The sequence below is a fragment of the Sinocyclocheilus grahami genome, unplaced genomic scaffold (genome assembly GCF_001515645.1).
Source record: "Sinocyclocheilus grahami isolate Dianchi unplaced genomic scaffold, SAMN03320097.WGS_v1.1 scaffold12.1, whole genome shotgun sequence".
In the NCBI taxonomy this organism is placed as follows: domain Eukaryota; kingdom Metazoa; phylum Chordata; class Actinopteri; order Cypriniformes; family Cyprinidae; genus Sinocyclocheilus; species Sinocyclocheilus grahami.
Window position 1 is genome coordinate 1,322,660 of NW_015505191.1, and position 14,092 is coordinate 1,336,751.

Below are 14,092 nucleotides of genomic sequence, written 5' to 3' on the forward strand. Positions count from 1 at the left end.
CAACACAACTAAATTAGCACATCACAAACAGAAACAAGCTGCAACACAACGTAAAGAAGTCGCAACCCAGCGAAATTAGCACCACACAATGGAAATAAGCCGCAACACAATGGAAACAAGTCATAAAACAGCGAAATTAGCTCAACACAATGGAAACAAACCACAACACAGCGAAATTTTCAGTTTTAGAAGTGAAATAAAAGTTTAATCACTGAGATCTAACACTAAAGGATATTTTTCCCCCCTCAGTTGTTTGCAAAAGGATAATAAATAGTTTTTATTATAAAAATGTTCAGTTTTAGAAGTGAAATAAAAGTTTAATCACTGAGATCTAACACTAAAGGATATTTGAAAGGATAATAAATAGTTTTTATTAACAAAATTTTTATGAATTTTGTGAAACTACTTACTAGTAGGAATAACTGTTTGCAGTTTTGTCAGGGTTTTTTTCCCCATCTAAATTCAACGTTCAACTCTCCACTCCTCAACAGTGTGTTTCCACGGGAACTTAAGGAGGTGTTTGCGTCATGGAGACAGGAATGTGGTAATCGAGGGCGACCAGATATCAGCGAGCGTCTTATCAGCGCTTCGTTGTTTTTACGTTTTCTGTGTCCGGCAATCATGTCGCCTTCTCTCTTCAACTTGACGCAGGAGTACCCAGACGACCGCACTGCACGCACACTCACTCTTATCGCCAAGGTTACACAGAACCTCGCAAACTTCACCAAGTAAGGATTTCATTTACTCTGGTGTGAGTGTGTGTGTTTGAGCAGGGTGCTCAATGTTTGTGCTTTAATGTTTCACAATGGAGCTGACGAATGAGTTTCAAAATACCTCAGTTTGATAGCTTGTCATGTTGTTATGAGCACAAATACTATTAATAAGAATGAAATGAAGCTTATAGATATAATTATGATTATAGGATCATTAGCGTGGTTAATTGAGTTATTAAACGCATCAACGATTCGTTCTTATTCTTGCTTTTTTGTCAGGTTTGGTAATAAGGAGGAGTACATGTCCTTCATGAATCAGTTCTTGGAGCAGGAGTGGACCAACATGCAGCGGTTCCTACTGGAGATCTCTAACCCAGAGACCATCTCAAATACTGCAGGCTTCGAGGGCTATATTGACCTGGGCCGTGAGCTCTCCACCTTGCACTCCCTTCTAGCTGAGGTGGTGTCCCAAATGGACCAGGTTAGTCTCTTGACTCTGCAGTTGGTTCCATTTGATTGTATTTGTAGTGTAAAGATTTTCAGAAGGAATGCATTGTGCTGTTCATACATGCATACATACTGCAAAAATTGTTTTCTAATCAATATTTTGGAAGGAGAAAAAAAACAGAATATATTCTACAATTTTGTTTTTGCATTGGAAACAAATAAACTATAATTTTAAGCATACAGTGTATCTATATCTAACTCTCTCTCTCTCTCTCTCTCTCTCTCTCTATCTGTCTATCTAAAAATATACAGTATATATATATATATATATATATATATATATATATATATATATATACATACACACACATATACATACATATATACATATATATACAATATATGTAATAAAAATATGTATACTATTAATAATTATTAGATTTTTTCAGAAAAACAGGTTAAAATACTGATTGAAAATAAACTTTTGGCGTGATCATTTATTCACTGATGGTCAGACATTCAGGTTTCGCCATGTCTTCAGTGCAGTGTTTGCTGCAGGTGAATTCAGGATAGCATTGTGATAAGGCAGTTCATCACTTTGATGCCACAGAAGGTTCTAAAGTTGTGCTCCAGTTTTCTGTGTTCTTTGAGTAGGTGGACTGATTTAAGCAATTGCCTTCAGGCTGTAACAGTCAGACTTTAAAATCCTTCATTTTGTTGCTTTTAATGTTCAGACCATATAAGATATGTTCCCCATGTGTTTGTTTCTTTGTATCTTATTTTATACATATTTTTGGAAGAAATTATCTTCTAATCCTCCTCCTCCTCGAATGCTAAATATAGCCTAGCTGTTGTATTTGCCCAGATTTTCCACACTAAGAGAAAACTTCCAGTCATGCAAAATTTGTTTAAGCAGAGATGCATTTATCTGCAGCCTGTGCCTGTATGCCGGTACACCACAGACACTGCCTGCAACTATACAAGCATTGATTGCTAATTAAATGTGTAAATCTGGAATATACTCATAGCAGCACTTTGTTGAATTATTCAGATCACATTAGGTGGACATGCTCTGAAAGCTCATGTCCTCTCAGTGTTTGAGTTCTATGGGAAGTCCATTAGTCCCTAAGGCTGCCACAAACTGATAGTGGTCATATAGTGGTCAGACACAGTTATAAGAACTTTTAATTGATATTTCACTAATAATTTGTAGCCATACATCCATTAACATGTTGTGATTATGAAACAATTCTTTTAAAGCCAGAGAGATTCAGCCAACCAGAATGTCACAGAATCAGCCAATTATAAAAAAAATTAAATTAAATTAAAGTCAAATTTGAACTTATCTAGGTCTTGCCTGTTCAATTATTAAATGCTTTTGGAAAAGATCAGAGAGTAAAAAGCTTATGTGCAGAAACTTAGTCTTCTGTATCTTAAATTTTGTCATATAAATTCTGTACATGAAGCAGGTTCAATTCCACCCATTTTCTCCATGAAGTAAACACAAATTTACAGAATACAATATAGTTATAGATAAATTATATAAATTATTATCTTGGTGAGCATTATGTTATTATGAATATATTAAGCATTATGTATATATTATGATTAATATATTAGATTATATAAATTATTATCTTGGTGATTCTCAAAAGTTAATAAGATTTTTAAATGTTTTTGAAGGAAGTCTCTTATGCTCCCCAAGGCTGCATTTATTTGATCAAAAATACAATAAAACAGTTAACTTGTGGGTTATTCTTTACAATTTAAAGTAACTGTTTTTTATTTTAAATATTTTAAAATATAATTTATTCCTGTGATGGCACAGCTGAATTTCTCTAATCTTCAGTATCACACACACAAAAAAGCATTCTTTGGTTTAATAGAAAGTTCAAAAGAGTGGCATTTATTTGAAATAGAAATAGATGTCTGCTTTCATATTTGATCAATTTAATGCATGTATTAATTAAATATTACTGATCCCAGTTTTAAAGTTTTTAACAACAGTGCATATTTGAGGTGTAAAAAAATATATGTCATTAATTAAGTTTTATTTTTCACAACTATTACTTAAAATTCACTCTTGAAAATACATAAAACAGGACGTTTGCAGATCAGGCTTTTATAAATCAGTCGGCAGATACAGCTGTGAGTTATGGCTAAATATTGGTGGATTAATCTGTCTGGTGGGTATATCGGTATATCACTAATATACTGTAGCGTTTTAGGAGGTAATTAGGTTTATTTATTTATTTTTAATTCAAAACAGTTTATCAGTAACAGTGTTCCTAAGGAATCAACCCTGTGACCCATTGCTAGAGCCATGCTCTCGCAGTTCACCTACAGGATGTCATTTCCACACAGTCATTGATCTGTTGTCTTCTACCTCAGTTCTCAGGGGGCTATTAGGGAGTCCTGCACAAATATAAGAGATATTTGGGGTATGCGTTCATTTTCAATGAAATCTTTCATTGATGTCCTCAGAGTGGTACCTCCAAGCTTGGCCCATTACCTAGAATACTGAGGGACGTACATGGAGCGTTAACAAACCCATCAAACATACAGATGAGTGTCCCTCCTGATCGTGTGCCGTCCCCTCCAGCCCCTGGATGCAGCATCTCCAGTGGATTACAAAAGATGGCCATCGACAGTGACCTACCAGGGTGAGCCACGAATCAGATCCACCGCATCAAATGTGTTCAAATGTAACCAATCAGAATCAAGTATGTCCATAATTGTGCACAGCTGTGCAAAAAGCATGCTGTAGATTTCATGATGAATAGGCATTCTGACAAATCAGCTTCAAGCTCATTGTTATTTCAGGCAGTGACACAAAGTTGTGAAGTACAGCTATATTGCTTATGGATATTCATCGTTATCTGTCACTTTCAGCCAAAAGACTGTCCTCGTTTCTGTTCTTAAGAGTGTGCCCTTACTTTATCCAGCAGACTGCTCTTTTAAAGAGAGCGGCTCATCTTTATCTGTCTAGCTCGCTGCTAATTCCCTACCGACATTTATGAGAGCCAGAGAGAATGAGAGGCCTGTAATTGTAGTTCTCACACACACACACACACACACACACATTGAGGGAAGGGGAAATAAATATACTGGGGGATCAAAAGAGATGGAGGCTGCAAGGAGAAAGAATCGAGTGAAGCTTGTTGGTTGGTGTCTGGACGGAGATTATGATGAAATAAATTAGCATTTTGTTCCAGATATCCAGACAATAAACAGTCTGGGTAGAAGTAAAGACAGAAAGAGACGCATAATAGCTTTGCATTCTCTCTGATGCTTTATACCTGTCTGGAACTGTCTAGCATGGCATTTATGCGTGTTTGAGAAAGACTTGTGGGAAGTTTTGTTTCTCAAACACTAACTTGTGTATTATGAGAGTCTGGCATGTTTGATCACACTTTATTTTAAGGTACAATTCTCGCTATTAACAAACCATTAACTATGACTTCTTATTTGCTGCTTATTAATAGTTAGTAAGGTAGTTGTTAAGTTTAGGTATTGGGTAGGATTAGGGATGTAGAATATGGTCATGTAGAATAAATGTTTAATAAACAGCCAATATGTTAGTAATAGGCATGCTAATAAGCAACTAGTTAATAGTGAGAATCGGTCCCTGTACTAAAGTGTTACCACATGTTTATAGATTATAGCTCTGTTTCAAATCCTAGTGAGCTGCCTACAGTAGGTAGGCAACATTTTAAGACATCAGGTGTATTCCCGATGCTGTTCCAAAACGTCAGCAGCAAAATTATACTGACTTCTAAGATAACATCTTGGACGGCATCGCATGGCATCCTTTGTGGATGCGGAAATCTCAGAATATGTTGCTATAGGCTCAGTATAAAATCGACTGACTAAGCTCACAAAATGTACAAAATAATGTTAGTCAACAATACTTAAATATAGTCATTTTTATTTGTGTGTGCTGGCTATTTTGTGCTTGTTAGAGTAAAAAAGGTGTTATCTTCATCAGGGTTTGTTAACACATATCAACTAACTAGTCCGTTTGACAGGTCATGGTTCATAAATGATGTCCTCCTACCAGGAACTTCCAACATTAGCAAAAAGAAAATCTAAACAAGCTTGCACTTTGGATAATATTATTTTAACCCTTAAATGCATATATTGGGTCTTTAGCAACCTGGGACATCATTCACTACCCTCTCCCTCCTTCATTTTCTAAGGTTAGACATCAACTTTCTTAGAATTCCTTAAGCTGTTCATTATAAGCAATACAAAAAGAAAAAATAATAAAATATAAAATAATGTTGCTAGCGACCCGACTTGTGTAAGTATATTTTTCCTGCGCAACAGTAATTACAAATCCAGCCGCCTCTTCGGCCGTCACTGGGACCACTGCAGCCTTTCCGGCCATCACTGGGGGCGCTGCAGTTTCTTCGGCCGCTTCCGGGGCCGCTGCAGCCTCATCAGCCCCCTCTAGGGGCACAGCAGCCTCTCCAGCTGCCTCTAGGGGTGGTGAGGCATACCCATTCCCCCGGGATCTGAACACCACGCTCCAACATGAAACAGTACACGCAGACGAGAGCGCACGGCTCAAGCACACTCGAAGCCGCACGCTCACATGAAAACAATGACATGACGCGAGTGTCAGGGCTCTGTCACAAAACTATGAATTACACTAGACCGAAGTGACAGAACCCTGACAGAAAGACTTGTGGGAAGTTTTGTTTCTCAAACACTAACTCGTGTATTATGAGAGTCTGGCATGTTTGGTCACACTTTATTTTAAGGTACAATTCTCGCTATTAACAAACCATTAACTATGACTTCTTATTTGCTGCTTATTAATAGTTAGTAAGGTAGTTGTTAAGTTTAGGTATTGGGTAGGATTAGGGATGTAGAATATGGTCATGTAGAATAAATGTTTAATAAACAGCCAATATGTTAGTAATAGGCATGCTAATAAGCAACTAGTTAATAGTGAGAATCGGTCCCTGTACTAAAGTGTTACCACATGTTTATAGATTATAGCTCTGTTTCAAATCCTAGTGAGCTGCCTACAGTAGGTAGGCAACATTTTAAGACATCAGGTGTATTCCCGATGCTGTTCCAAAACGTCAGCAGCAAAATTATACTGACTTCTAAGATAACATCTTGGACGGCATCGCATGGCATCCTTTGTGGATGCGGAAATCTCAGAATGTGTTGCTATAGGCTCAGTATAAAATCGACTGACTAAGCTCAAAAAATGTACAAAATAATGTTAGTCAACAATACTTAAATATAGTCATTTTTATTTGTGTGTGCTGGCTATTTTGTGCTTGTTAGAGTAAAAAAGGTGTTATCTTCATCAGGGTTTGTTAACACATATCAACTAACTAGTCAGTTTGACAGGTCATGGTACATAAATGATGTCCTCCTACCAGGAACTTCCAACATTAGCAAAAAGAAAATCTAAACAAGCTTGCACCTTGGATAATATTATTTTAACCCTTAAATGCATATATTGGGTCTTTAGCAACCTGGGACATCATTCACTACCCTCTCCCTCCTTCATTTTCTAAGGTTAGACATCAACTTTCTTAGAATTCCTTAAGCTGTTCATTATAAGCAATACAAAAAGAAAAAATTATAAAATATAAAATAATGTTACTAGCGACCGACTTGTGTAAGTATATTTTTCCTGCGCAACAGTAATTACAAATATGATGATTCAGTGAGTGAAATTCACCTTTATTCCTCAAGGTGGTACTGTTTGATAGACAATGATGACGTGATGTTTCACTCATAATTACCACAGGCATAAAACAAAAGAATATTGAGCTAGCTTGAATGGCAAAATATTGATTTTGAAGTCATTGAAAATTATAGTTTTAAGAATATGGTTAAGATCACGAATATGAGCCAGATGCTGAATATACTGGGAAAATGTGCTCTGACGATGACGGTGATGATAAAATCATCTGCTCATATTGAACCTTTCTAAGTTTCAAAAGGTAAGTGTGATGTCATCATCACCCGACTGGCCTGGAAATGGTGCACGGCTTCGACAGCAGAGCTCCTCCTCTAAGGGGGACAGTCCAGAAACGAAGCATCGCCCACCACATAAACAGGTGCGTATATGTTTGTAGTAGGGATGGGCGATATGACCAAAATTTTATCACGATACAAGTAGTTTTATGTCACGATCAGTGTTGGGGAAAGTTACTTTTAAAAGTAATGCATTACAATATTGCATTACTCCATAAAAAAGTAACTAAGTCAAAATTAAATGAAAATAGTGACAGATCTTTTCTTCTGTATTGCGAAGTACATCAGAATGAAACAGAGTACTGAAAAATGAAAAACAAAAAAAAACAAATGTAGAGCAGGGACTTAGTTCTATCAATCGACATTTTAATTAAAATGATTAGGTCAAATTAAAAAATTTAACACATGCATGGATGAATTGTTCATAATAAAATCAATAATATGCTCTTAGAAATTATAGTGATTTTTCATTTTTATGTTGACGGATAAGGATAAATATAACATAAATGAGGCAACAATTTGAAAATGGGGTGTGAAAAATAAACCTAATTTATTTTCTAAATAAAGGATGTTTCAACGTTTTTGTTGGAAAAAATGTAGTTCAGATCTAAATTGAAGATCTGTTCCCTGAAAACACATATTATCTTAAATTTACTTCTGATTTAAATGTATTTTATTTTCATTATGCTTTTAAGTATGTTTATTTGGAAAACAAAATGCTGATGAAGAAAATTATTTATTTGCAGTATAGTGGAGGACTATAATGGCAATTGTATGATATCATGATAAACAATTTGCATGAACTAAGCTACTAAACTATCTTAATTTTTCTGTTATATATAAAAATACACTCACGTGTCATACATGTTCTTTTTATTCAGCCTTATGTCATGCTAAATGTCATCATGTTGCCTGTTGAGAACACGATGCCCCTGGCATGACTTTGTGTGTGTGAGTGTGTATCTTGTTTAATCTTTGGTTTATTCATGCGTATGCGTGTGTTTGTGTGTGTCCCATAGGCCCCATCCCCAGTGAACCCCAGTGCATTGGACCGCACCGCTGCCTGGTTGATGAATGTGCCGTATATAGAGCAGGAGTCTGAGACGGAGCTTTGCAGAGATGAGCACACACAAGCTGAAAAGGTAACTGACTGCCCACACACCATAGCAGCAGAGATTTCGGCTCATGTAAACGCTCTGGAAGGGAAATGAATCATCATCATGCACTAATTTCACTCAGACAGGAGGATTCTCTCAGTGTCAGTGATCCAACATTCAGCTCTGTCTGAGTTGGGTGTTTTTGCATGCAGACTTAAGGGTGAAATGTGTAGGTTTTTTTATGTTAAGCTCACAGTTTAATGAGCAGAGACTCTAAGTAAGCCATCTGTAGTTTGACCTGAAGAGCCCGTGATATTTTCAACATTGTTTCAGCAGTGACAGATTGGGAATGGGTGGAAGAGGTGGTAGGAATGTTCGTAATTCCGCTTAATGCCAGTAGTGGTGCAGAAATTACACACTTCTTAGAAGCAATTTCTACAAGCGTGTATGTGGGTGAAAGAGACATACTCTAATACTCTGCTTCCTTTTTGCTGTTTTAATTCTTTGTACATTCTTTCTATTTCCTGTGTCCTATGACTGATATGAAACTAGCAGTAACTATATTATTTATTACTATTATAGTATTGATTAATATTTTAAATGAGCATTTAATAATAAAAAGTTATTTTCATCAAATATTTATATTTTATTTCAGCTTAATTTCAATTGCCGCAAGTGATTTTTACTAGTTAACAATATAACACTAGTAACTCTGATTCCAAGTTTGACATTACCATGTTCCTACACTAACATAACTTTTACAGCATGTATTCTATATCTAGGTTAATATTGAATTCTACATATATTAATGCATTTTTAACAGGATTTATAAATTAACATTAGTAAATATATTTTGAATAAACATAAATTATCAATAACCAAAATATATTTATGAATGTCGTTAATGTTTGTTAATTTATGAGACTTAAAGCATTTTTGATTAATGTTAACAAATTAAACCTTACTGTAAAAAGTTACCAATAGTCATCAGTAGTGTACAATTGGCACACCGTACATGATGCCACAAATCGAATACAAATACATTTCACGTGTAATTTAAAAAAAAAAATTTTAAATGAGGTGAAAGACGAAAAGAACTATGTTGTCTCTTGCAGTATCAGGCGGAGATCAGTATGCTGCAGGAGCGACTGCGTGTGTCGGTGCAGAGGCTGGAGGAATATGAGGCCCGGATCAAGGGACAGGAGGAACAGGCACAGAAGATGTTGCTGGAGTATCAGGCCCGACTGGACGAGTCCGAGGAGAGATTGAGACGGCAACAGGATGACAAAGATCTGCAGATGAAGGGCATCATAAGCAGGTGGGGAATACTTGTATTATAAAGGCTAAATCAGAATGAAGGCAGAGAGGCTGGTGATGAGAGATAAAATAAAGCAGAAAGAAAAGAAAAAAACAATCATATGTCAGTATAATAATGCCTATCTAGTTCACAACAGTCCACAATTTGGCCTGAATGGGTGAAATTGGTGGAAATGAATGCCACAAGTTCACCTTTTCATATAGTCCTTGAGTCAGATAAAAACATGAATTTACATTGAACAAACACAGAGAGGGCACTTTGCCTTTCAGGAGTCTTCCACAAGCCTCTGATGCTGAGTGTCATTTTGTTTTCAGCTGATAGTGTATTAGTGGCAATCTGAGAAGACCGAGAGCTTTTAGAAGACTTTTAGCCTTCCTCAAGGCAGAATTTACTGAGAGCTGCTTTCCTCCAAGACTGATGTTTTGGGGCAGCTATTTATGGCCTCGAGCTCTAGCTCAAAGACAGAATGGGGAGGATGTATGAAAGCTGGACTGAACGTGTGTTTGTTTTGTGTCGATGCAGGTTGATGTCTGTGGAGGAAGAGCTGAAGAAGGATCATGCTGATATGCAGGCAGCGATTGACTCCAAACAGAAGATCATTGATGCGCAGGTATGGCTATATATAGATATGTCAGTGGTGTAATATCTTAGTATGTCCGTTAATCTGTTTTTTTTTTGTCTTTTTTTTCTAAAATGTACTTATTTACTAATTTTAAATGTAAACATTTCAACAAATCAAATGAATTTCACAGATCTTTGCCTGAAGGTTGTCAACACACCAAAATGTCAGTAGTTCAGTAAAATTTCATGATGCTTGATGTTAATTTAAATAATTAGTTGGATGAACCATATTAATAGCACTGAGTAGTTTTCTTGTCAAATATATCTCATCCATTCCTCTTTTCCTTGTCATTTCTGTCTCCTTTCACTATTTTTGTATATAAGAAAGGCCAAAAAAGCATGGTTATGCTGTATTGGCAAAGCTGATTTTTTTTTAGCAGCCATTACTCCAGTCTCAGTGTCACATGATCCCTTTTATTGACCCCCACACTTTTGAACGATGTATGTTTTCCATTTAAATTTCTGTCACAATCTCACAACCCCCCTTATCGTTTGATCGGAACCCCTTTAGAAAAACTACAGTATAATTTCCACTTTGTCGTAGTTTTTCTAAAGAAACAGGTTTTTGCCATATATGCATCATTAATCATCATTAATGTTAATATTCACTGTCCTACAGTGAGGGCTGTGGAAATCTCTACTCCGCCAATTAAAATGACACCAACCAAGCCTAACATCACTATTCCTGGCTGATCTCTGAAATCTAAACAACACACCACACTTCCTAATACTACAACAGTGAATTCAAGGAAAATGCATATGCATTTTTATGCTGTATATTTACATCTTAGTTTCCAAGCGGTTTGTTTCCTCTCCTTTCATGTACACATGTTAGGAAAGAAATAAGCAATTAAACACTTGAGGTTGAGTGTCTCCACAAATAACGTCACAGACACGAGCCAGATCATGACAGTCGTGATGTTATTTGTGATTACCCTACAGTTTAATCGATCATCTACAGCAATTTTGCAAAGTAACATGAATCATAAATAAAATTTTGGTATCTTCAATCCCTTTTGCCAAAAAGTAGACAAAACAAAAAAGTAACTCAATACCTGTTTTGGTCCCACTTTATATTAAGTGGCCCTAATACCTGTGTTCTGACATAGTAACTAGATGATTACGTAGTATGTAACCACAGTGTAAGTACACATTGGTACATAGTATCTATAGCTCTAATGTTTGTGTAACTACACATATGTAACAACCCACTGAATGTTATGTGTAAGTACAAATGTGTAACAGAACATTGGTAACAACACTTTTTGGTAATGAAAGTGTTACACTTTATATTAGATTTACCATGTAATTACTCTGATGTTACACAGCAGCGGCCAGTAAGTTAGGCTTTACGTATAAATTGTGATTGGTGTCCAGAATGTTACACTTTATATTATGGACAGTTCCTGAGGAGTTACCATGTTAGTACACTGGTATTACAGTGGTGCACCAACTCGAGATCTAACTCCTCCCACTTCACATATCCCTAAACCTACCCATCTCCACCCCTGGATCAAATGGTTCCAATTACTCTTATACATATTGTTGTTACAAAATGTAGTTCTATAATTCCTGTTACACGAGTACTTAGTGAAGTGAAAAAAAGTGTTGTTACCAATGTCCTGTTACACATTTGTACTTACACAAACCATTCTGAGGGTTGTTACATGTGTATAGTTACAGAAATATTACAGCTGTAGATTCTATGTACCAATGTGTACTTACACTGTGGTTACATACTACGTACACATCTAGTTACTATGTAAATACACAGGTATTAGGGCCACTTAATATAAAGTGGGACCCATGCTTTCATTCTACAAAATGATCCACATGAACAACATGGGTCAATGCTTTTCAGCTAATCAGCCTGCATGCTCAGAATTGTTGGCATTACTTAGCTGGAGATCAAGCAAACTGAATGTCTTATGCATACTCATGTTCAGTAAATATATGCATAGTTACACATTCACTTTGATGATCCTTATACAGCCAGAAACATGGATGTGACAGTTAACCCATATAATATGAGAACCTAAAAGCCGATAACCCAAATGTTCTCTAAAATGCAGTCTATACCTGTTAACATCCAAACAATTGCTCCTTGCTGAAATGGCCGGTGTTGGTATTTTCATAGGATTTATGATTTGTATATGTACTGAAATTGTCTCTCTCTGCAGGAGAAACGGATAGCATCTCTGGACGCGGCTAACGCGAGGCTAATGAGCGCCCTGTCACAGCTGAAGGAGCGCTACAGCATGCAGACGCGGAACGGCATCTCTCCCACCAACCCCACCAAGCTGCAGATCACAGAGAACGGGGAGTTCCGCAACAGCTCCAACTGCTGAACGAAGCCCCCCGGATCCACAGAGAGACGGAATGAAGACAGAGGACACGAGCAAGTGTGCAGATATTCTGTAAGTGAACCCTGAGAGAAATACTGCAGGTGAGGATACTGAACATTGACCTTTGACGGTCTGCAAAGCGAATGTTTGGAATCGTGGAGCAAGATCCACTTTAAACATCCACTGGTGAGACTACTGTTCAAGTACTTCATGTTAGGACACACCACTAGACGTTCATTCGTGTTTCACAACAACTAACTGTAAAATAAAAGAAAAAAACAATACAGCTAACATGGTGACATTATCCAGATACTAGGACCTTCTAGCCTGCAAAAAAAGTCATTTCACTTGCTTTAAAATAGGTGTTCTCCATACAGCCTTTGAAAAAAAAGAAACTAGATTTTTTTCACATTCATTTATAATGGTCTCTACTTTAATATGAAACGACTGAAACTACAGAACGAGCAACTCTTTGTGGAGAAATTGGCGCTCTCCTCCATATCTCTCTTCCTGTTTGTTTCTCTCTACGTAGTGCACTTTGTCTCTCCATCATGAGAAGCCTTAAAATGTTACATCTGAAATACCCCCCAGTCCTTACTTTTATTTGATTTTTACAGTTCAGATGAATATCTATGATAGATTATAATGTGCATAGATTTTAAAAAGTAAATATTTTACATTCTCCTTCCACTATTTTCTTTTTTTCAGATATGCCAAGATTTTGAATTAGCACAGACTGCTCAGGCAGAGCAGAGTGAATGTTTTAGACACTAAACCAGACTGAAATGATTTTAGTTTGAAGTTTTGAAAACTGCCTTGTGTAGCTCATGTTTTCTTCCTAAATTGTTTAGGAGAGTTGTGCATGTTTTTCTTCTCCATTCTAATGTTTTAAGCCTTTTTAAGTCATTTGTACAGGTGTGTTTATTTTTGTATGTGTTGCCTCATCGGTCCAAATTGCTGCACACTTTGCATTTCAGCGTTTAGAGTTTGTATATTTTCATATTTAATAACATATGTGAGGACTCTTCTGCGTTTATCGTGGTGCAGCGTGGAGCTGCTGTTTTCCTTTCATTCATTGGTCTTTGAGGAAGTGAGAAGCATGCACGTCTTTATTTTGATGCAAAGAGATACATTATAAGACAGCTTGTCATGGGACGTGTAAGATAAGAGATGTTATTTTTAAAGGGAATCCTCTCTGTATATGGGCTCTGTGATGGAGTATTATGTGACTAAGTTAATATTATATATAAAGCAAGGTTCACAGGAACTGCAAAGTGAATGACGGCTGAAATGTTGGATCAGACTGAGACGCAGCAATCTAACAAGCACACACCACATCTCTTGCCCCAGCTTCTCAAACGCTTTAAAGACTATGCACTTTTTCCCTTTGTCATGTCCACTTGGGTTTACTTCACTCTACAAACACGTAGCAAACTCGAGGTGCTCGTTATTATTATTATTAAGCTAGGGATGCTTTATTTTGTCATTCAGTTTAATCTGTAGCATTATCATTTGCGCAACTGTAGCTATACACTATAAACAAAG

At 36.6% G+C, this 14,092-nt stretch overlaps 1 protein-coding gene across 1 annotated transcript in view; it reads left to right on the plus strand.

The window, feature by feature from the left end:
• The window catches only part of LOC107597964 (disabled homolog 2-interacting protein-like), a 159,481-nt gene extending 145,865 nt beyond the window's left edge, over positions 1-13,616 (plus strand). Inside the window, exons 12-20 of the mRNA XM_016289180.1 lie at positions 492-728; positions 993-1,194; positions 3,645-3,823; positions 6,882-6,909; positions 7,133-7,249; positions 8,186-8,308; positions 9,379-9,581; positions 10,104-10,191; positions 12,383-13,616. Coding sequence (XP_016144666.1) covers positions 492-728; positions 993-1,194; positions 3,645-3,823; positions 6,882-6,909; positions 7,133-7,249; positions 8,186-8,308; positions 9,379-9,581; positions 10,104-10,191; positions 12,383-12,550 — 1,345 coding nt within the window. The 3' untranslated portion in view covers positions 12,551-13,616. The remainder of the gene's footprint in view (positions 1-491; positions 729-992; positions 1,195-3,644; positions 3,824-6,881; positions 6,910-7,132; positions 7,250-8,185; positions 8,309-9,378; positions 9,582-10,103; positions 10,192-12,382) is intronic.
• Positions 13,617-14,092: the final 476 nt, after the last annotated feature.